Genomic DNA, 25,628 nt, shown 5'->3' with positions numbered 1-25,628 from the left:
TTAAAAAAGGCAACTAAAACAGCAGGGCGGTGCAGTTTTTACGCAAACATTACTCACAACAGGAGGAAATAATGCATTTGTTGGGGACTACTTTAATCCGCGGATTAATATATATTTACTACTCTTGGAAGCAAAAAGTGGGATTGAAAGCAAAATATAGTACAGTGTGTGTGTGTTTATGCCAATGAAGGAACATGTCACAGCAGAATAACACGCGCACACACACGGACACACACACACACACACACACAGAATATCACCACCTGGTCTTCTGTTACCTTGGCAATGGCTGTTTGCTTGTACATCTGCGTGATCAGGCCCATGACCTGAGTGAAGGAGTTGTCTATGGCAGAAGTCCCGGATCCCTGCCCCTTCATCAGCCTCTCCCACTCTGCCAAGCTGGCCGAGGCCTCCTGCAAAGCAAAGGAGAGCAGCGCAAAGTAAGTGTGCGTTCCAAACGGCCTACTAACGCCCTCCCTCCTACATACTCAACATGTACATACTCCATACTGTCCACTTAACGATGGATTGTGTATCCGAGGTTTATCGGACCGTTTACACTGAAGTATACAGAAGCAATAAAGAATTTAAAAAAGAAAACTTCTGTGTCGTTCGAAAAGATGCAATGCATTGTGGGGCGGTTGAGTAGGAAAAGCAACCTATTGATCCACATACAAAATCTTCCCGGAATTAAGTACTCATCTGGGCATTTCTCGGCCTACACAAACTCACATGCACAAACCAGGACATACTCAAATCAACGTCAAAATGAGTACGAGTAGGAGGACGTTAGTAGGGCTTTTGGAACACAGGCTGAGTCTGCGTCCTGTACTGTATCTCCTCCCCTCCACTGTTCTCTGAGATATAAAGGGCAAAACAATTAATGGTGCTGCTGGGTGTCCTACTTTCCCTGGAAGAGAAAGAAAGAAAGAAAGAATAAAAAAAAAAAACAATAGAGAGAAAGATTGAGAATTCCCAAGAAAGCAACCCCCCACCCCACCCACCCCGTGTGTGTGTGTGTGTGTGTTAGGTGGGTCATGAGCATCTCCCAATTATAGCTGCACTTGTGACAAGCCGGGGTCGAAGATGGAGAAGCAGCCGGGCTGGTACAATAAATCAAAAAAGGGCTTGGTTGGCGCGCGTGCTCTCAAGGTGATTGGAGAGAAGTATTTAAGGCGTGGAGAGAGAGTGGAGAGCGCAGTGGGAGCAGGCTGCAAGCGTATAGGCAGCACAGCGCTCCCTTCCTACTCATCAACAAGAAAGGCCGCGCATTCACTGTCGACATGTAGGTTAGCCCTGTTTATCATAAAAACAGGACGGGTGTGAAACTTAGTCAATTAACAGCTGGGCTTCCAATAGAATACAATAGGCAATATAGGCAAAGGAAAGTGTATTTATATAGCACAATTTAGAAACAAGGCGATTGAAAGTGCTTTACAAGGGCACTTTAAAATGCCTTTATGGTCACTGTATCATTAAAAACTCGGCTTGAGAGTTTTTTTTTCCAATAGTATGTACTGCACTGCCATGCAACATAATGTGGACATCTGAAAAAGAAAAAGGAAAAGCAGCATGCAGTGTGGAATAATTGCAAAGCTCGGGGTTTGATTCAATTTACATGCAATAACTCTAGCGTGAATATAATACGAAAAAAGGAAAGAAAGATTGTCCAACGTTTTAAGCAATTTGTCGTGAGAAGGTATTTGGTGTCTCTTTCTCACAACTCCAGAATGTGTTCTGCCTGCACAGAGGCTGCGGAAACAAAAAGTGTAAAAATCAGACAGGAACGAACACTTTCTTAAAGCGCTGCATATCAAACAACGCACAAACTGTGAACCTATGGCAAGCTGGAGGGGAGAAGGTGGCTCTGCGAATGCCTGATCGGGCACATTACACACACACACACACACACACAAACAATGATAAGTGTGTTGAGGTGGAGGAAGGGGTGAGAACATGGAGAGGAGCCTTATTAATGCAAACACACACACACACACACACACACACACACATATATATACTGTATTCCAGGTTCGATGACTGCACGTTCCCACTGCATGTTCTGGACCGCCGCATTGAAAAAAAAAACACACATCCTGGTTGAGACATGAAAGCCATCGCGCCACTTAGCGAAATAATTAGCATTTCAGTGGATTTAAAATAAAAAAAAATAAAAACTCGTCAACGTCAAGGCTGGCTGAGTGAATAAATAGTATCATATTGCCGGAGCGCGGGGCTGCAGTTTCCTTTATGTTTTTTTTTTCCCTTTCGAATGTTTCCCCTCAGCCAAAACAACACACACACTCTCTCAATGTTTATTTCTAATTAAAACATTTTCTTTCTTTTTTTACATTCAAGCAGAGGAAAAAAAACAAGAGTGGATGCACACTCCACCCCTGATATCCAGTAGACTAACACTGACAAAAGGCCAAGGCTGAGAACGTAAAGGGCAGGTGGGGCATAAAAAGTGTCTGGCGGTGGAAGATAAAAGCCATCATTAGGGAGAGGGTGAGATAGGAGGAAAAGGGGGTCTCTGGTAGCCTACACAGTATATATATATATATATATATATCCACGGTTTGTTTAGTGGAAAATATTGTCCACCCCCAGTCTTTTAGGGTTTCATATTGTTCATGTTTCTGTGTACGGCTGTCGCTTTGGAAGACCGGCCACTTCACTCTCTTCCCATTATACACCAGTCCACTTAGCCGGGAGAACCAAATGTCCATCTATTCTTCTGATACCTGTTGAAAACCATGCACATTCATCGAAATAAAAAAAACTAAACAAAAAAAGCCCTGTCAAAGCCGTACACACCTACACCCGGCAGTGTGCTATTTTTTTTTTGTGTTTTTTCCGCCCAAAGACAAACGAACCCCCAGTTAATTTCCCCAAAGGGTAATACTGCGCCATTGAGGCTGCTGTTTTGCGATAAGAGGATGACAACAAGACATGAACTTTTCCAGCCTGCGCGCCACACGTATACGTTTCGGTGGGCGTATAATTTGCATCCTTTAGCTCTCCCTTCCCAATTAAAGTGTCCATCAACATTTAGGAACGAGAAAAATCCCGCATCATCACTTTTCCCTAGAAAAACGTATGTATTGTTGTTATGTCATTCCTGGGATGGAAGCTCGGTGAGCGTAATTAGCGCTCCAAATTGCTACGACCAGCATTTCCTGCTGATACGGTATTAAATATAACAAAAGGCCTCTCGTGGATGCTAGTTTGGTTGTTGGGTAAATAGCCCGTTCGTAAGGCTTGACACCGGTGACCTAACTACAGAGCACGCCAGGTCAGAGCAACATTAGCATTGGGCCGTTCGACGTGCACACGCATCCGAGTACAGTGTGGGAGGCCAGAAAAACCAACAGCCGTAACATTTGGGGTGCTGGGAGGGATGTAAAAAAACACCTACACACTGAAACAAGATATTTACTCTTAGAAATACCCTGGGATCCACACACACACACACACACACACACACACACACACACACATATACACACGCACAATCAAAAATGCGCACGCACACACACACACAGACACACACACCCCTCAGGCTTAAGCTAAAAGAAGAGTTATTCAACCTATGAGGCAGCAACGGGGCAGCTTTCACACTGTTAGTTCCGAATGGGAGCAACACCCATTGTGTGTGCTAACTGCAAACATCACACTCAAAAGGGCTGGAACATTTTCTCATTACACGTTCAATCCTGTCTATATAAGGGTTGGTATGTATTCTATTCAGGGTATCTGTCTAGAGTAAAGGGTTGCTGTGTTGAGGGACAGAACAGTAGAAGTTGCCGATACAGTCCTAAACCTCTCAGTAAATTGGCATGCCATGATGACAGAGGTGGGAGTAAGAAATCGAAATTTGACTAAAGAATGTCATTGGAGGTACTTTCTATTTGTACTTCTTAAATGACATGAAATGATTTTTCTATTTCACAAAAGTGGTAGAGACAAGCGTTTTAAGTGGGACAGCAGCAAAGAGATATCCCCCGGTAATGAGCAGGAGACAAGACTATATGTCAATGAAGCCTTCCCTGCAGTGCTGAGGAATGTACGCACAATTGAATTTTTACTAAACAGCGTGAATCGGTGGCGTGTCCATTAATACACCAGCTTGATTTTGGAGTCATTTTTTTAGGAGGAAAAAAATTGTCAACAATGTGAAGATCAGCTGGTTTTCCTTTGTCTCACCTGACTGTACAGTGTGTATTGTGTTTTTGTTTTTTTTGCAGCGTTGGACAGTTAAATGATCTTTATCAGTCAATTTACACGAGGCACATTGAAATTCGTCTTTTTCGCGTATCCCCCTCTCAAGTTACCACATTTCGGAAGGGGGTCAGAGAGCAAGGTCAGCCATAGTAACAGCGCCTCTGGAGCAGTTCAGGGTGAAGTGCCTTTGCTCGAGGACACAATGGTAGAGATGGTGGGCACCGTAGATGTAATGGTGTAATACCAGCCACCACCACTAGTGTTACAAGTAACACCCTCCTGTCCGGTGCCGGGGATCGAACCAGCGACCTAATAGTTACTGGTCGTCCCCTCTATCCTCCAGGCCATCTTACCATAACAACACATAAACAGACATTTGATAGCATGGCAGTGGGGTGCACCTTTGAGGCCTCCTTTGGCAGGTCGAAGGGGATGCGCTGGCGTATCTTGGGGGGCAGCTGGGGGAGGACATCGGCCTTGAGACGGCGTATCATGATCTGGCTAAGCCGCTGGTGCAGCTCCTCTAGGTTAGAAGCCCCGCGACTGTCCCACTGCCTGCGAGACCCAAAGTACCTAGAATAGAGAGAGAGAGAGAAGAATGAGAGAGATGCCTTTTTCTTTCTTTTTTATAAACACAACTGAGTGAGCACAAAAACAAAAGACTAAATAAAATAAACAGCCAACATGGCGTACTCTACTTAACAGCTTTCTAAAAGACTTTGTTTAAACTAAAAAGGTAAATGTTAAAGGCCTACTTCACCGGTTTGAATATGAAGGTGTATGAATATAGGTGTATATGGCTAGGATGAACCGATTAATTTTTTTTTTTGCACATTTATACTACATAGGATCTCAGAATTCAATACACCTTCATATTCAAACCGGTGAAGTAGGCCTTTAAGCAAAAAAATATATAAAGTCAAAAAAGGTGTCATGAAGGTCACTTGGTATATAGTCCAGGAAAATGGCTGCCATATCTGCTTAAATTTCTTATAAAATTCTCTTATTCCAAACCTTAAGGAGCTGCGTTTTAAAAGATATGTCTGCCCTAACTCCCTATGCACACATACTTATTCTACAGTGATATATTTATTTTATTATTTTTTTAGCTTTAGGGCACTTTGCAAAAGCAGGAAACTATTTTGTCTAATGGGCCACAGCAGCAGATTTATCCTAGAAAAATTAAAATTGGAGAAAAAATTAAACTTTCCAGGCCAATTTTTCACAATTCATCAGCCAAAATGACTTTAAGAATAGAACTGGCCCCTCCATATAAAAAAAGGCTGGTTATCTGCCACATTGGCTGGAAGTCTGTGCACAAACTTCATAAGCCGCTGCCAAAAAATGTTCTGCTTTCACACTTCGGAGGGAAGAGAAACTTGAGTCTCCCCTTTTAAAAAAGAACATTTCGGCCTTGTTTGGGGATTTGAACCGGCAACTTTTACATCTATTGGGGCTGCTGCCATTACCCACAAGCACTTCACTTTTATGTAGATATCGCAATAGGAAGACTTTTCTCACAAGGCAGTTTCCCTCTGTGTGTGTGTGTGTATGTGTGTGTGTGTGTGTATGTGCGTATATGTGGCTCAGAAAAGACATTCCCCAGCCACACTCATGTGCTATTATATACAAAGTATTGTCATTAATGGCGCCCCCCCCCCCCCCCCAACCGAGCCGCCCACTTTGATGGACACCCAAAACAATGCTTTTGATGCGTTTGTTCGCACATGTGACGGATGGTTCGCCGGTCGACTGGCAGCCCGGTTGGCATTTAAAACGCTTGGCTACAGGCATGCTCTGGCTCTGACAACAAAACCCCCTTCAACTCTGCAGCACCGGCCAATCCACACACAGGTAACAGCCCATCTTATCTCTGCAGACACTTGAAAAGAAGTGAAGAGCAGGTAAGAGCTATTGAAACTACCTGCTAATTACACTGAGATAAAAATGAATAAATAAAAGATGAATGAGAACTGACCCAAATTAAATATGATAATTTTTATTTTTTTACATTTCTTGCTGAGCGTTGTATGTGAGCTGTGTGTGTGTGTGTGTGTGTGTGTGTGTGTGTGTGTGTGTCTTACCTGAAATGGGCATTGCAGTATTGCTTGGAGTAGTCGCTCCAGGTGCCCAACATCTTGGGGTAGAGGGCATCAATCTGCATGAAAAGCTGGGAGAAAATAGGCACACACACACACACACACACACACACACACACACACACACACACACACACACACACACACACACACACACACACACACACACACACACACACACACACACACACACACACACACACACAGGGAAAAGAAGGCCCCCATCAACAACGATTCTGCACCAAACCACACATGATACAGCAGGTGTGTGTATGTGTGTGTGTCAGTGTCTGTCTGTGTGTGCACGTGCGTCTGCGAGGGAGACTGCGTGTGTTTGTGATAATATCTCGGCGTCTCACTCTCTAATTAATCCCCTATATTAATTGTAATATCCTTCTCAATCTCTTGACATATATATCCTCCCATTAACATTGCTCTGAGGTGCTTCATATCAGCGGAGGTTCAAAGTTTTAGCAAGTTTGTGGCAAGTTTTGCAAGCGCACAAAAAACCCATATTCTTTTTAACTAACACTTTTTTTTGTGCTCAAGCGACTTATGCTCACAGTGAGGGTACAGTCATGCAGGTGCATCCGGGCGTGTTGCAGTTTTTTTTCTCAAGGTTCCGTTGTCCTTAGCCTACTTTGCCAGTCCTAGGGAATTTGTGTCAGCAGCAAGACAGCTAACCAGGTCAAACTTAGACACAGGCAGACCAAAATTAAATTTAAAAAAAGGTGAAATAAAGAGAAAACCTACCCCCTCGCTGCTGGATATTGAGAGTTAGGAGACCAGAAACATCTTTGTATTACTTTATTTTTCAAAATTCTGATCCATTACAGGCTGCAGTGGACGTACGATGTTGAAAAAGAAGCGCATTTTCATACAGGCAAGGAGGTTTAGAGTGTAGTGTGTGTGTGTGTGCAACAACACTCCCGGAATGTGTTTGTGTGCGTGCGCGTGTACATGCCTGTGTCGTGTAGGCCAACACAATGCATCCCTGTCAATCTTCCAGGGGGGGGCAATCACCGCGCAAGGCCATCCGAATAAGCAGCCACGGTGAAAGAGAGAAAGAGTGGGAGAGAGACAGAGAGAGAGAGAGAGAGAGGAGACAGAGAGAGAGAGAGGGAGAGAGCACTTCTAAATTCAGCTGCTTGTTGAAGAGGAGCGTTGCATTTCTTTTTCTTCACCTCTGACATGCGCACACACACACGCACACACGCACAAGCTCCTCAGTGTTGATATAATAGGTGGGTGGAATGATGAGGGCACATCATGAGCGGTGCAGCATGCCCTGAGCTGTGTGCTAACGCGGTGTCAGAGCAGCGGTGAGTAATGGTGGCAGCGGAGGAGACTGGCGCGCACACACACACACACACACACACAGGCAGGGGACAGGCCTTATCAGGTCTGTGTGTGCCACCGATGATAACATGTTATAGTCAGTTTTCAGATTCTAGGGGGCCAGAGAGAGAGAGAGAGAGAGAGAGACGGAGAGACAGAGAGAGAGGGAGAGAGAGACGGAGAGAGATGATATCTCAAAAACGAACCTCACCACTGAGCGGACAGGCAATGGCAAAGACAGGATGGCATGTATCGCGAGCGCACACACACACACACACACGCACGCACGCACGCACGCACACACACACACACACACACACACACACACACACACACACACACACACACGCACTATCACTTTCTTGACGACACACACCTTCTCGAGAGTTCTCAAAAGGAGTAACTTTGCACTCTATTTCAAAATTAATTAGCTGCCTTAGAGTTTCATCAGTTAATTATCATGGTCGGGTCTCCTGCAAAAATAATTAAGTTTTCCTTCACGCCGACGTCGTGGCAGCTAGAGACGGCAGTGGGATGTGAGTCCTGTGCCGGAGCACAACACAAAAACCTCTTACGTCAATCTTGGGATAACTAGTTATGTAGCTGGATGTCAGTAAATGACATGGTGAAGCCCAGAGTCGACCAAATCACGCCAGCTTGCTCTTTGCGTACGCTTGGGCATCGATTTTAGACTTTTCAGCCTTTGCATGGTGTTACTTCATTACCAAGTGTACACCCGTTGTAGTTTATTCGGACTCAATCCCACACACACACACACACACACACACACACACACACACACACACACACACACACCATCCTGCTGCTGTAAATACTCATTAGAGCACCAATTGTGTATTAATCCACCGCTGAAAATAGTCCCCTGACAAATGCACTGTTTCGCCCAGTTTGAATTATTTTTTCCACAACAAACCAGTGCACAGCTGCATTACGGAAATATATTTTTAAATATATATTTGTGAGACATTTGTCTTCGGCAGCAGGAAAATGAGGTTGGCGCTGAATGCCAGGTTCATTTAAAGCCAAAGTCGGGAGAAGTTTTGTTTCTCTTTTTTTCCATGGAACTTTTTTTGCCTGTTCAACGCGGCTGGATTAGATATGACGTCATGATTTTCTGCGCACCAATCAGGATTAAGCAACATTTGCCACGCCCACAATGTCCTGATGAAGTGGATAACCAGAGTTTTTTTTAATGTTGAACTCGGAATTAATAATAATACTTTTTTAACTAGCTTTAAAAGTGCAACGAGGAACTTTGAAATATCTGAAATATCTCTCATGTCTAATTTTTGCTCTGATGATCATAAATGACATGTTACAGCAAAACCAGAGACCATCAGTGCAAAGAATGCTATTTTTATATTGTTTTTCTTAATGCCTTTGTCATGGGTCCCTCACCCAGGAACTACAGCTGGCAATGGCATAGTAAAAAACACTACCGCTTTTGTCCAAAGGGGGTGCAAGAATTAACAAAAATTCCCCGGAGCACCTTTAACATGGTTTACTGTGCTTTTTGTCATCAATATTCAATACCACATACAAAAGATTCAAATCCAAGTTATAAGGGGCGTTAACTAGTCTGGACTGTTCTTTCAATGACGCCATGCATTTTTAATACATTTGTAAAAGCCATTTGTATCACTGGTCCGAAACGTTCTTCTGTATAAATAATGTATCATTTTCCAGTATGCAAAAGGCTGTAGTATTGCAGGCTATGAATAATAATGGGACCTTGTTTGCATTGTATGTGGGTGTGTGTGTGCTGTAGAACTGTGTGCTACAGTCACACACACACACACACACACACACACACACACACACACACACACACACACACACACACACAGGGCGTTCTGTACAGTATACGTAGATTGATAATTAACATCGTTTCACTTTTCTATTTTTGAACACGATCAACAGTGGTGGTGCAATGGTGGGTTAAAATAAAAATAAGGGAATTAAAGCCGTAGTTATTTTGAATCAAATAACAATTTTTAACCGAATCATCTGTGTCATTTGGAAACACAAGCTGTTATGAACGTATGAGCAACAAAGAAGCATTGGAAAACGAAAAGACAGTGTAAATGCCCTTATCCGTGCTCTATCATTAGGGCTACAGTGGACACACACACACACACACACACAGTACCCTCTTAATGATACTGTATTGTGTGTCCTCAGAATTGAGACCCGAAAGCTTTTCCCATTCACAACAGAGTTGCACTTCATCTTCCGCGGCTGAGGCGACGGGGGGGGGGGGGGAGAACCGCTGCGATCTACCGCTTCAATATATCACATCTAGAAATGATATAATAAATCATTATGGAGAGGGCTGTGCCTGCTCTGCAAACACTGTTGTCCTGTGAACAGCCCTTCTTATTGTCTCTAAATTCAATAGTGCCCCCCCCCTCCCTCGCTGTATGCTTCTTTTTATTACTCGTCTCATTTATTGCCGCGCACTGCCTCTTCATATCAGCCTTGGTAAATGAATTATTTTTTTTTTTGCACCAAAAGATTATTGAAATAAGTCCACAGGAATCCTCCAGGATAGGTGTTGCCGGAGAGAGATAATTATTATTTTATTTTTAATATGTAGGATCTGAGTGTAGCAGGCTCTGAAGCAAGTTACCATGGCGATCTACCTGCTATACACCTTTATGCCGCACCCTCCCCCCCCCCGAATTAACTGCACAGACAACTCATCTTAACCTCACAGGTGTGGGGCTCAAAATGCCTTTCCAAGCATATTGGTGTTAATTGATTGTTGGTTATAATCTGTTAAATATCATTTTTTATTTTTTTTTCGTTTATTTTGTACCTTTCACTTCATGTTAAAATGTCATTAAAACTGTTCCAAGTATAAAAAAAATAAATAATCCTGACTCTAGCCTATTTTTTAGGTTTCTGCTAGAAAATGACATACCCAAAATGACTAGAGTATATCTCTGCCTCTACAAGGTCTATTTGAATAATTGTGGTGTCAGTATGAAGGGAACACTTGTGAAATGTGTTCAGATGTGTAAGTATCAGTAGTTATGTCACTGGCTCAGAGTCAATTAAGTTTGCACACAAGCATAAATGACCGATTTCATTTTCGCCTAAAAAAAATCACACTATTTCAATGAATATCTCTTTGAAATGATGCTGATGGAGCTAAAACTCTACATCTAAGCATAGCACAAGGTGTTACCATTATCCCTGCAAAGTTTGATCCTCAGAAAGTGAAGCAGAGCAGAATTACAGAGGTTTTAGTACAGACTATTCAGGCGGACTCTCCAAAATGGTCATTTTGGCACACTTTGGCACCATCAGTGCCATTTGAAGTTTTTGATGTACTGAACTATATATCTCACTTTTATGTCATTATCTGTGATCATCACATACATTCTCAACAGTTTTTTATAATTATTTTTTTTGCATAACCAACCAAACCTGTACACAATTTTCAAAGAAAACCATAAAGAGCAACTGATGTTTGAATCAAAATGAAACATTTATTCATCAACAATAATAAAACAAACTTTAAATTGTAAAAAAAAATCACACAACTATGTCCAGTGACTATAAATTCCAAATAAAACAAGTGCGTGTCCCACCTCTGCCACCCTTGCTTGCCGTTGAGTGTGTGGCTTTGCCTCTGCCTCTTGGCTGCCTCTCTTCAGTTGAGTCTGAATTAGAAGAGTATGAGAGCTGAAGAAGGGGAGCAGAAGCTGGACAAGGGGGGCACCCTCCCTGCATCTGAGTGGTGGAAGTAGGCAATGGGCCCGTCTGGGATGTTGATGGTTTGCACGTCATCACTGTAAAACCGAATGTGGAAGAAAAACAAATGTATCTATTCAGTGGCCTTGTTTTGAAAGTGTATGTAATCACAAAAGTAATAGACCTGTGATAATAATAATCAACAAACTTGAAGGTAAACATAACATACAGTATATGTATAAACACACACACACACACACACACACACACACACACACACACACACACACACACACACACACACACACACACACACACACCTATCTAGCATAAAACAGATATTATATACATTATATACTGGTATTTATGAACCTCTCTGTCTGTAGTAAATAAAGAATTGAATTGTACCTTTCTAATGGAGGCGTGTAGTCCATGGTAGTCAGCAACATGTCGTCCTCAGCTGAAAACGGCTCCTCCAGACTCTCCTCAAATACAATTTGCCACACCTCAGCCAAACAAAGTTTGGTTGAACGACTTTCTGCCATTTTTGATCATAAATGGTCATAAAATACCTACAAACTCTCTCAAAACAGTCTCAAAAACACTCTAGAGTCAGCTAGCTTTGCGCATAAAAGTATTTACTGCCAGTTTTAGCTTTAGACGTTACGCAGGCTTATAACTCGGCTGGGGATTGGTCGATTTGGATGATTGACACCTTGTTTTAACCGTAAGAGCCAATAGGTGTTAGGGGAGGTGTCGAAATGTGTGCCAGACACATGATTGGCTAACAATAAGGAAGCGAAATGACAGCGCGAAACGTACTTCGTTGCATGCTCCCAAAGCAGCACTATCTGACAAAGACGGCTGGGTGGTGACGTGGGGAGGGGAATGCCAACTGCAGTCACTGACGGGAAGTTAGCTAAAAGGACCATATGACTTTCTTCTCCTTTAAGTATCTATTCCCATCTTGTTACCTCTTCGGGGCGACCCAGGGCAGGGGTACCAGTGAGTAGTATGGCTCGCTTGGAGCTCTGGATGAGAGGAACCAGGATTTTAGTCCGCGCCGAGGTCCTGGTCTTGAGGTAATGGGACTCATCCACCACAACCATGCGGAACTTCTGCCTGCTCAGAGCCTCCACCAGGGGGCGAGCGTCGGTGGTGAGCAGGCCGTAACCCAGCACCGTCACCTTGCTGCTGCTGATACCCCTATAGGGACAAGGACAAGGACGGACACACACACACACACACACACACACACACACACACACACACACACACACACACACACACACACACACACACACACACACACACACACACACACACACACACACACACACACACACACACACACACACACACACACACACACACACACACACACACACACACACACACACACACACACACACACACACACAAACACACACACACACATTGAGAAAACACTGTATGCAGATCACATGTATATGAAGTACAGTATCTAATGTTGTGCTTTTTCACTGGGAAAAAAATGATACACAATAAAATAGTCTATTAGAGTTTAGCTTTTGAGGTGAAGTGAAAGTAAATCTGACTATTTAAAAAAGTCTGTCTAGTCTAAAATGGAAGGCCCACGTACACACCTACACTTACAAATACACTGTCAGGCATCTCCCCTTGTCTAACATCCACTAGACAAAAATCAATCATTTCCGGAGGGCTGTATTGGAATTTGTATATTTTCTAGGCACCTAACAGCCCTGACGCAAACACACACAGACAAAGTCGCAAAATAAAAAGAAAGAATCACAGCAGCAACAATCTAGCGCGGATCTATCAGAGATCAAAGAAATATCTCAAGAAAGCATCTCCACTTTGATACTTTGCCTTCACACACACACACACACACACACACACACACACACACACACACACACACACACACACACACACGCAAACTTCCAAGCTGAAATCAACTTAAAAGGTGCGATTCACGTTCTACAGAAGCCTTGCATCCCAGTTCACTCATTAACACATTTATTTCGAGGACACCTTCACCACCTCTTTGCGCCTCATCTCTGTGACGTGATGATATTTTTTTTTATTATCATTCTCCCCTGCTCTCCAAGTCACAGCTATAACAAAAAGTTTAAATAAAATAAAATAAAATCTTATGGGGGAAAGTTGAAGTGATTGTAAAGGTAGCTGTTTTTTTTCCGAATCTTGCAGTTCGACATTAGGGCCAAGATGTACAAAAACTGAAGTCGATATAAATAAATAGTTTGTGTGTGTGTGTGTGTGTGTGTGTGTGTGTGTGTGTGTGTGTGTGAAAAAGAGGTACATTTCTCCTGCCCAAGCACTTTTCTCCCAGTTCAATATTGCAGACGTGGCTACCTGCTAGTGACATGATTTGCCTGTCAAAACATCATTCCGTGTGCTGGCAACTGTCACCAAGTGGACAAACACACACACACACACACACACACACACACACACACACACACACACACACACACACACACACACACACACAAGACAGAGCCTCTCTGTCCATCACACAGCCGTACATACACACCTCTTAAATTATTACCATGTAGGTGTGTGGTAGTGTCTTAACAGGGTACGTTAGACAACTTCTCTTAATGTTCAAATAATGGCTGAGGTTTGACCTTACATGATCCTATGGACTTTTTACTTGCATATCCTTGACATATTCATGAGCGCTAAAGAGAACTTGTATGTACTTTTCTGTCTGCATGTTCTGCAAGTGTGTCCTTGTCGACTAGATAACAGAGAGGATTTTGCCTTAATCAGAAGAATCAGTAATTTGAACAAAAAAGTAATGAAATGGAAAATCAGCATGTTTTTTCTTTGAGTTTGGACTTTTTTGGGGGGTTTCCAAACGGCAGCGTTAATAAACGGTTTGACAGAATTGAGGCTTTATCGGTTTGCCAATATTAGCCTTTCATTAAGGAATTCAGTTTGCTGATCACATATTTATCGTCTACTCTATTTGGAAATCCGCACTGAAAACACATGCCAATGAGAAATTTTGACAGACGCATGCAGTTTTTAAAATACAAGTCTTGATTACAAAGCGGTAGAGGATTTTTTATTTATTTTTTAAATGGTCAATATAGAAATTGTCAAGCTTAAAAAAGGTGCCCGGAGGAACTTTTCATTTTGTGTTCATTCTTGCTCCCCCATGGGACAAAAGCGGTAGTGTTTTTACTACACCAGCTGTTGAGTGAGTGTACCCATGACAAAGCTATTAAGAAAAACTATATAAAATATAATTCTTTGCACTGATGGTTTCGTTTGCTATTACATGTCATTTATCATCATCAGAGTAAAAATGAGACTGTTTCAGAAATATTTTAAAGTTCCTCGTAGCACCTTTAATGCACAAATGCTAAATGTCAAATTTAAAGGGTGCAAAAGTATTATTTTGGCCAGATGGGGGCAACAGAACAACACTGACTTTATCAACTTGTAAATGTGAGAAAACAAACGCATATCTATACATCCCGTAGACAAAACATTAACAACATTAGCATTCATTTAGGGTTCGGGATTATGTCTATCAGACCAATATCTACTGTCCTTTTAAATTTTTTTTTTTATTTCCCACCAACCCCCTAAGGGAAATATCCTGCTCTTAAAGGCCCGGACACACCGGCCCGATAATCGCCGTCGGAGAGTCTGGAGGGGGCGGGGACACGAATCTGTTTGGTGTGTGCCGTGAAATCGGTCGTCGTAGATGTCGTCGGGCTTATTTTGGGTGGCGGGCAGTCTTTCAGTTGGAGCGATTTGATTGGTGGAGGGCTAGCGAATCAGTGAAGCCCGGAAGTGAGGCGGGTAGCACAAACAGCTAACAACATCTAGCCATTGTTTTAATGTGTTTGTTTGTTTCGTTCAGCGAGTACTCACATGCATCAACCCTTGTTGACTGCTCGACACCATGCTCGACACTCTCTGCTAAAAATGGTGCTCTTTATGGTCCATAAATATAAATACGTATTTCTATCTATGTTTATTGTCTAGAGAGCTTTCCCATCATTTCCGGCTTCCGTATTTTTTTGGGCCGCAATACAGATTAGCGCCGCCTGCTGTTATGGAGACATTACGTCCCGCGCAAGCGCAGAGCGTACGGAAAGTCAGCAGTCGGCTCGGTGTGTTCTTGGCACTTTTTTGGCCATGACGGGCAGACTGGAGCTGCCTGAATCGGCAAACTCCATTTTCGGGTAGTCGGACCGGTGTGTCCTGGGCTGGCCTTTAGCTGCTGGAGGCTCAGATATGTTCACCAGTTCCTCCCTTACTTTCTTTGTCATTCTACGCCAGCTGATTAATCAAAGCTCTCAATGAAAAAGTACGGCCGTAAAGACCAAAACAATGAGCAGTGAAAAAAAAACTCTCTGAACCCAGATATTATAAATAATATCAGATATTTCTTTAGGGAGTTGGTGGAGAAACCAATGCAAAAACAAAAAAATAATATTGGACTTACATTCATCAGGTGGCCAGACTTCAAATGAATGCTAGTGTTGTTCCAAGGCTGCACTCATTTACTATAGCTCTTCATAAGCAGTAAACCTCCTTTAACCAATTCAAACATATTATCTTAAAATCTGCCACTCTCTACCTGTAACTGTTTTAATTGGGCTATATTGTACTTTCACTCATTGCATTGTATTTTCAGCCATTCTACATCACTGTCTAAATGTTGAATTGTTTTTCTCTCTTTATCGGTTGTATGAAAATGAATAGGCGATTGTGGCTCAGGTGGTAGAGCGGATCGGCCAATGATCGAAGGGTCGGCCATTTGATCCCCGCCCTGCCACCTGTGTCATAGTTGTTGTGTCCTTGGGCAAGACACTTCTCCCACCTTGCCTCGTGTGAATGTCGATAGTTAGCCTGCTATCGGTTTATGAATGTGTGTGCGAATGGTAACGTGTGAATAGAAACAGGTCTCCCTTAAAAAAAAGTCTTCGATCACAATGGGATTTACCTGTATAAATAAAGGTTAGAAAAAAAACAAAAAAACAAGGAGATTTGGAGTCATTGGCTAAAGGTGGCGTTACTACCTACATTGTGTGACTCTTGGCCTCCACTAGGTTGATGTCTCCTGGTTGCAGGTCGGGGATCCACCTCTCTAGCTCCTCGATCCAGGGGTACTTGAGGGACGAGGGCACCACCACCAGCAGAGGCCACTCCTGCATATAGGCGCACGCCACCGCGATAGCCTGCACCGTCTTCCCAAGCCCCATCTGAACCCACCCAATAAAACACACACCGAAAAGCAGAACAATTTAAAACAGATATGACAGCCTTTCCTGGACTATATAACAGCGCTGAAGTGACCTTCGTGACACCTTTTTGACTTTTTTGTTTAACATTTACCTTTAGTTTAAAAACAAAGGTTGCGTTCCGAATCGCATACTCTTTCTTTTTTCTATTCTACATACTACATCCGACGATAAAAAGAATCTAGTTAGGATGCAGTAGGCATACTATTGGGACATACTTTACTCTCTTATTTCATCATAACTTGCGCCTTGATCTTGCCTCTTGCTTTTATATCCCTCGCATCCCCGTTTGTTTTCATATGGAGGCTTCGTCGATGTGACGTCACTTCACGTGCACACTGGATTGTGGGTCAGAATCGCCCAAATAGGATGCACTTTTGGCCGCATGAAGTAGGACATCCGGGTACTTCTAACCATCCTAAATCTGGCCACAAGAATCGGGACATCCTAAATCTTTTTTCTACATACTATATAGTAGAAAGTATGCGATTCGGAACGCAACCTAGGTCTTTAGAAACCTGTGAGGTAGAGTATTGCCATGTTAGTTGTTTATTTTAGTTTGTCTTCTGTTAGTGTGTTCACTTTTGCAATTGTGTGTTTGTGTTCTTATAAAAAAAATATATAAAAAAAACTCACTGCCAAAGGGGCAGGAGGGAGAGTAGGCATGGAGGTGTATGTGGGGGGTGAGGGGGGGAGTAAACAATTCAATCGCGCAGCTGGCTCCGCGGTAAATTGCATATGACGGCCGAGCTGATGTGAGTCCCAAGAGTAATAAGGTCTCGGAATGATTCTCGTGTCAAAACGGATTAGACCCACGGGAGTGTCGCGTGGGGCTTGACAAATTAATTTGGAAGGCAATGCAGCGAAAGTCACCAGGTTTATTTTATTTTTTTGGAAGGGTGGGGGGGGAAATAGATTTTCTCTGAGACAGCGTGGTTGTGTTCTTACCTCATCAGCAATCATACATCTGTAAAAAGAAAAGAAAAACTTTATCAGGTGAGCTTCAAGACACAAGAATTGCTTTGTTATGCTGACCAGCAGGCAATGAGACCTGTTTGCTGTAAAAAAAGGGCAATGTCCATAGTGCTAAAGTATTAAGATAGCAGCAACTGCAGAATGCGGGTTCCTTTTGCTCAAGGGCACCCCAGTAGTGTTTTCTTCAGTTTGCCCTTGTCTAGATATTCCCTGGCTGATCCAAGGGCTCGTACCAAAACCCCTCCTGTCACAACCCCACTTCTCAAACCTTTCTGGCAACGGAAAAGTGGACGGACGGACGGACGGACGGACGGACGGACGGACGGACGGACGGACGGACGGACGGACGGACGGACAGACAGACAGACAGACAGACAGACAGACAGACAGACAGACAGACAGACAGACAGACAGACAGACAGACAGACAGACAGACAGACAGACAGACAGACAGACAGACAGACAGACAGAGACACACACACACACACACACACACAGTCAGTTCAGACTCAGCTGCTTCTGGACGTGTTACAAATATGTCAGTTGCAATATCGGTCTGCAAGCGGGACTGTGTTCCCGTTGGAGAGCTGTTGTTCGCTGTGTGTTTGGGTTCATCCAATTCCAAAAAAGCCAGGCGTCAACTATCAAGTCTTATGCCCCCTTTTGTTTTCAATCATGCATTTTTATTACTTATCCCAAAGAGATGCAATGTTGTCAAACTGTAACATGCTGTTCTTCCATCATAGCTGTTGAGGTCAAGAAGTTAAGTATTCATGTTAAAGGCCTACTTCACCGGTTGGAATATGAAGGTGTATTGAACTCGGAGATCCTATGTAGTATAAATGTGCAAAAAAAATTGAAATCGGATCACCCTAGCCTGAGAAAAGGCAGAAAGAGTGTTTTATGGTCTCACTGTCTAACCCTACATTTTCCATACTGTGACATCACAGTAAGGGTCAGGATTAACAGGACAGCGGGGCCAAGGGAAGACTGAGGGAAGACTGAGGAAAGAAAAACCTCATTCATTATATCATAATAGTGATTTTATAATGATAGAACGCTGGTTCCGTATGGGTGAAGTATTCCTTTAAGTTGAACCTATCATTCATACTCTGGAACACATAATGTAGCCAGATTTCCATTACATATGGAATTACATGGGTTATTTATGCACTTTAACAAAATATACACTAGTTATACATGTACTGTGTAGTTACATTTTGGTTTGGTATCCACGGATATCTTTCCGGTTTTAAGACTCTATTGTTCAATTCCTCAAGGTCTTTTAAAAATCTTAGATCAAATGGAAAAAAAAAATACGGAAAGTATTAGGCCCAAATTGGTCGCCCTCGACAGACTTCACAATCGACCGGCGATGCTGCCGTCGGACAATTAGCACTTTCCCAGTCCACAGTGCGATATCCCAAACGACTGCTGTCAAAAGATCTATTATAAAAATCGTGAGCTTGTTTTAATACGAAACTGCGCTGGTGGTTTTAACACATGCTGTGGCCAATGCGGTCTTGACTATTTCTCACCTTTTGCGCCTGCTGTTTGCTATGCTTTAGCAGCCATATAACAGCCACTTTAACACCATACATTACAAAAGGAACAATGGAGGGCGTGTCTGTATGCCTCAGCTAGAAGTTGTACTAAAGAATAAAAAGGTGCGTTTAGAATCCACCCCTGGTTCTTTCAGCCGGGTGGGTTTGGGGCCTATTGTCATGAACCTGGCCTGTTCATAAAAGGCTTTCCAACACGGTGTCAGAGCAAACAGTAGAACGGAGCAGCTCTGAATACCTCAGACACACAGACTCTCATTATTCTTCATCCTCCCTTCCCTCTCCTCCTCCTCCCTGCCGCATCTCCGCCCCATTTCTCTCTTTCAGCTGAGGAACATGATTAATGTGCACCTTGCCACCGGTGGTATTTCTAATTGCCAGCACACCGGCCCAGTCAGCGCAATACGCACACACACACACACACACACACACACACACACACACACACACATGCCAGGATGTGTGTGAAAAATGCACACAAAAGAAAAGATATGCAAAAATACACAATACGTAGATGCGTGAAACGCGGCTCGCGCACACACACACGCACACCAACAGACAGTATATGTGCTAACGCATACACCCCCCCCACCCACACACACCTACACTCACACACAGGGGAAGGAGTGTGCGGCTGGGGCAGGTGCTTGCCATTTCTCAACACATTAATCATCCTCCTTTAAATAACCCGAGTGTCGTCTTTGACGGGTTGGTAGACTGGCGCGGATGCTGCGGTTGCTGTTGCCTGACAACGGCACGGCCCCCGTTTACACCGTTATCTATGAAGCCCACAAGCCCCAAAAGTGTCAGTGAAAGCCCCCCCGCCCCCCCTTCCTCCCAGGGCTGGCTACTATGAGTTGATGGCTTTGACCTCTGCATGCTCATGTGTTGTGTGGCCCACTGTCTCTCACCCCAATCATCCAGGACTGGACCTGCGCGCCGCAAAACTAAGGTTGGACACAGCACAAGAAGGCTGACTGGAAAGGTGACATGGATGGATCTCACATGAGCTTAAAAAGGTTCCCCCGAGGACCTTTCAGTTTGTGTTCATTCTTGAACCCCCTTTGGACAAAAAGCGGTAGTGTTTTTACTACGCCAGCAGCTGTAGTTTCTGGGCGAGCGTACCCCATGGCGAAGGCATTGAGAAAAACTATATAAAACATAGCATTATTTGACCGTTTCAGAAATATTTAACAAGTTCCTTGTAGCGCCTTTAAAAATCATATCAAAATACCCTTCCTGGGGAAAGTTTTTTTCTACTTGCAGGCGATTTGATTCAATTTATTTCAGACATATCAAACATACAAAACAAAATGAAAAGCATGGAAATACAATAAACAAATTATGTTTTCACAAAAAAAATTAAAAAAAAGAAAACAAATTATCTGTATTTCTGAGATATGCCTGAAAAGGAGCAGGAAGAAGTATACACTTAAATGAAGGAGCATGTTCCAAAAAGTGTGTATTAAAAAGGAAAAGTTCAAACCCTGGCTATATGGGGCATACACAACTACTGTCTCTCTTACAACAGTTACAAGTCCCCCCCTCCTTCCCCCCCTAACTTTTCCTCATATGCCTTCCGCGACACCCAGATCTATCTATCAAAAGAGCTGTTCCTTGTTTTTCCCCCAAGGGTGACATTTCCATATCAAAACAGAGGAAATAAACCGTAGCTAATGGCTGCCGGTTGTTATAGAAATAGGCGTAGCGGTTTCCGTCACTACAGGTTGGGAGCTCCGAGACCATTTAGCATTCGAGAGAAGAAGTAAAAGATGAATTCCTCTGCAATTAAAGCTGGGGTATGTGATTTCTGATTGGCCAAAGTTAACATGAGCTGTAAACTTTGACCAATCAGAGCGAGGCTCCGATTCTCTGTTCTTATTGGCGGTTGGAACTGTCCATTCACTTTGGCACAACTTTGTTGGTGTAGAGCGTGTCAGGGAGGGACCAAAGGGGAGGGACCAAAGAGAACAAGTGGAGCGGTTGAGTTATTTGGATTCGAATCTCTAGCCCAACTGTCATTTTCTCCCCAAATCCTCCACCCCAGCTTTAATACACTACACAGTTAATTTCAGTACTCAGAAGTTTTGGCTATACAGTCTTACTTTGTTGAGGTTGAGCAGTAGCTTATTGTAGCTAATGTTAGCACACTTGGCAAATTTAATTATCAGTTATACATCGATATATCTATTCGAAGTATGCTTACGTTAGCAAACATTAGCCGCCATAAGACCAAGTAGTGTTGTAGCAGCAAATAAAACCCGAGTTAAATTGAGCAATGGTGCGTTTTCAAGCTGATGAATTTAACGTAATGTACAAGAGAGATGGATGAATGTATTTTGTGTTTGGCTCTAATGACTCTGAAGACTTTACTTACTAGAAATAATAAACTAAAGTACGCATATTTTTATGGTTAAAGTACTCTTTAAGAGTGTTTCCTTAGCGGTATAATTCTTCTCTCCGACACACAAACTGACCCGGCAGGCCAATAAGTCTATTTATCATGCGTAGTCTCTATGCTGTGTTCCTATTCAAACCAAACCACCTCTTCAAAGTCGCCTATTAAGGCTACCGGTTATTGATGGCGAGCTAACTTCCTATTTTTCAAGCTGTTTAATAGAATGCATCTAGCTGTAAGTGACAGCCGCGGAGCATTACATACCGACGCGTGTGCTGAATCTCCTTTTGTCTGCATTAAAGGGCCACTACGCTGAATTCACACATGACGATGGGATACGTTTATTAGTCATGAGGAGTACTGCTGGGTTTGGTAACGTCCTTTGTGGCTATTGCGAAAATAAAAACCATGTGATGTCACCAGCGTTGGCTCGCTGACTACTAACAGAAAAAGCCTGTATTAGAAAACTGGGCGCACTGACTTTTGAAAAGACGCTGGGAATTTCGCAGGCAGGTTGTATTTAAAATACACGATCATGTTGCATTATCTGGATCCTAGTCCAGAGTTGTATGAACTTAAAGGAATACTTCACCCATACGGAACCAGCGTTCTATCATTATAAAATCACTATTATAATATAATGAATGAGGTTTTTCTTCCCTCTGTCTTCCCTCAGTCTTCCCTTGGCCCAGCTGTCCTGCTAATCCTAGCCCTTACTGTGATGTCACAGTAAGGAAAATGTAGGGTTAGACAGTGAGACCATAAAACACTCTTTCTGCCTTTTCTCAGGCTAGGATGAACCAATTTAAAAACATTTTGCACACTTATACTACATAGGATCTCAGAATTCAATACAACTTCATATTCCAACCAGTGAAGTAGGCCTTTAACCAACACTAGACACTCAAAAGTATGGATATCTTGGTCTGTGCTGCCTTGCTTTTCCATTTGCTACTTATTTAACTGTACGTTTATAAGATTTAAGAGAAATGCAAGACTTGAAACCAAGTTCGCAGGGAATTTTATATTATGGCATCTGGGTCCCTTAAAAGTCGACGGTTGTTGTACTCAATTTATCTTCAGCAGGGACTGAGCTCAAATTGCACTCTCCCGGCACTGCGACTCCCAATGTGCTGTAGAATGGCCAAAATGATTTTATATGGGAGCACTCTATATTATGAACGATACTTAAAGGCCAGTAACAAATGCATCAGACGTGTTTGTGTTGAGCGGACAAACTCCCTTCTCTTGGAATTGACTATGGGTAATTTGACCATCACACGGGGAGAGACACAACACACTAGTCTGCTTTATCGATCTGCTCTTGCAACAGTGGAGCGGGCCTTATTCAATAAAAGCACAGACAGTCACTTACAATAATATTTGGGAGAGACATATACAGTGCATCACATGGCTGGCTTTAAGCCAAAGTCAACACCTTAATGGAAGTGACCAAGGGGTCTTCTATGGAAGTACTTTTGCTGCAAATTGATGTGTGTGTGTGTGTGTGTGTGTGTGTGTGTGTGTGTGTGTGTGTGTGTGTGTGTGTGTGTGTGTGTGTGTGTCTGTGTGTGTTGGATGCCCACTGCACTACTGCGCGTTTGTACCTTCCTGTTTCAGAATAGATGAATACATACATATGTCAGCACCACTCAAATGGCACACTTTCTGCCCAACTTCCCAAAACAACACAATCAAGCACATCTCATGGGTTTTTATGGTCGCGCCGTACCCCAACTCTCCCACATTATCCCTCATATAACTCCATAAAAAAAAATGGCTCGCCCTCCCACGCAGGCCGACGCAAGCGGCTCCACCAGTTATTTGAATTGCAACAGCGTCTGATGGTTTCGGTTCGGTAGCCTTGATGCTCTGGATGTGTAGGGAAAAAAATATATAAAAAGACACAATGCCTGTGAGATTTTTTTAAAAGGAGAAATCCACCCACGGAACCTCCCACGCCGTTAGATATCCAACATCAATATCTGACGCTGGGTGCATTTCAGGAGGGATTTTATAACACAGGGCTGCCATTTATTTCTTCTTTATCCATCAACCTACATCACCCCCCCCCTCCCACCCCCCCACTCCGAATTGTTATACTCCTGCAGCAGCTGCGTTGCATTTTGGTCTATTTAGGCTGAAGTAGGTAGAAATATTGTTGTATCTGCCTTTTCTACGATTCGTTTTCTGTCGAGTATCGTCGGACAAAACCAGACTGCTGCTCTAATTCAAGGCTCTTTCCAAGGATATCTAATAAACAAACAAAGAACAGCAGTGTGCCGGAAGCACATAGAAAGATGACTGTCAATCAAGTACATTTTAAGCTTCTAGTCAGCTCTATTGTCTGTCTGCGTGTGAATGCACACACTTATGTGGATAAAAGAATCTACCATAGTTGTACAAGCCGGCATTAAAATGCTGCCAAGATAAGCATTTTGAGTTAGCCATTAGATATTACAAATTGTCAGTGAGTATAAAGGTTTTCAATGTCACGGTGAAGTTGTTTTTATGACATATAGTTGCAGAAAGATGGAATCACACAATAGTTGTTCTAAATGATGTATAACTAACTAGCCTGGATATCAAAGGTTGTCTCAGTGTTCGTTCCCTCCTCCGCAATACAATATTCTGTGCCGATGCCGCTTCTTCTGCCCTCTCTCTTTGTCACATTGATGCCAATTGACTAAAGATACTATCCACACTGTACAGCGAGAGCCAATTCACTCCCGACCCCTGGGCTGTGTAACAAAGCAAGAGCCTCCCAGTGTTCCGTGATCAATACGGGGCCCGCTCGGAAGAACAGGCTCCCCATGTACTGACCTTACCCACAACCCCACTGTACATCGACTGGTCTGGGGAGGAGGAAATAGGCAGGACAGGGCCTGTTCCAACAGCTAATGCACAACACGGCCGAACACTTACAGTCAACTGAGACATTCCCATGGGTTGGTCTTTTTTTTTAAAGGTTCACTATGTAACTTTGGCTGTGTCAGAGAAGTGGGCATTTTTTTCTAAGATATATTCTCCCAACTGAATAAACAAACTTTCCGCACGGGAAAATTGGATCCCTGGATTGGAACACTGTTTGAAGTTGGAAAGCTTCCTGAAAAGTTTTCACTGTTGTTATTTACAGCATCAGGGCCCACAGTTTGGTTTACAAACACAATCTAGTCAGTTTTTGGTCAATTTGGGGTCACAATTATTTATTTACGATGATAAAAAAGGATTCAATACTTAGAATGACATGTAGTTAGTATGTGAGGTGAAGTAACTGCAGGCTCTGCAAATGGAAACGAACCCCACACCCTCACAAACTGCATAGTGCACCTTTCATTTGTTTTCAAAGATCCAATCTGGATTCTATGTAACCTTTGAGAATACATTCACATCGCTTCTTGACTTTTTACTTGCTTCTCGTGAGCCATTATGATCACATATTGTAGCTTGGTTGGGAGTCAGAGTTTTGGTGCTGCCTACTTTAAAGCTATATCAGGAAAATTAAATGATCTATGTAAATATGCCTTTTTTCTACTAAGGGTGTATTCACACATGCCGTGTTTAGTTCGGTTGAAACGAACTCAGATGCACTTCTGCCTTCGGTGCGCATCTTTCAGGCAGGTGTGAATACAGCAATCGCACTCGGGGGCGGACCAAACAAACGCTCCGAGACCCAGCTGAAGAGGTAGTCTCGGTCCGTTTCCAAACGCACTCTGCTGCAGTTCGTTTGTGGTGTGAATTTGTCCGAACTCGATCCGACCCAAATGCAGGACGCACTGTGCCTTTTCTTTCTTTTCTTTTTTAATAAATTGCAGTCAGCTTCACATTATGGGAAAGTGTTGTTGTCGCCATTGTTAGGACGATAAGTTGTGGTTTGGGGAGCCCAGAACAATATATTACATTTGATCGAGAGGACGCGTAAATATGCTGAATGTGTTCAGCGATCAGATGAAGGAGAGGGGAGTGTCTCCCGCACAGTGCCAACAGGTTCACGCTGCGCAAGAAGTGTGTGTTTATTTTGCTT

General features: G+C 43.0%; 1 protein-coding gene across 3 annotated transcripts in view; it reads right to left on the bottom strand.

Annotated features, from left to right (window-relative positions):
• zranb3 (zinc finger, RAN-binding domain containing 3) overlaps window positions 1-25,628 on the bottom strand; it is a 75,012-nt gene that overhangs the window by 46,090 nt on the left and 3,294 nt on the right. For all 3 annotated transcript variants that reach the window (XM_080052757.1, XM_080052758.1, XM_080052759.1), the window contains exons 3-8: window positions 17,618-17,636; window positions 16,452-16,630; window positions 12,356-12,587; window positions 6,309-6,394; window positions 4,626-4,797; window positions 279-413 (exon numbers count right to left, since the gene is read on the bottom strand). In XM_080052757.1, coding sequence (XP_079908883.1) covers window positions 279-413; window positions 4,626-4,797; window positions 6,309-6,394; window positions 12,356-12,587; window positions 16,452-16,630; window positions 17,618-17,636 — 823 coding nt within the window. The remainder of the gene's footprint in view (window positions 1-278; window positions 414-4,625; window positions 4,798-6,308; window positions 6,395-12,355; window positions 12,588-16,451; window positions 16,631-17,617; window positions 17,637-25,628) is intronic.

The sequence above is a fragment of the Ammodytes marinus genome, assembly GCF_949987685.1.
Source record: "Ammodytes marinus genome assembly, chromosome: 24".
NCBI classification, from domain to species: domain Eukaryota; kingdom Metazoa; phylum Chordata; class Actinopteri; order Uranoscopiformes; family Ammodytidae; genus Ammodytes; species Ammodytes marinus.
This window is presented reverse-complemented; position numbering and strand designations above follow the sequence as displayed.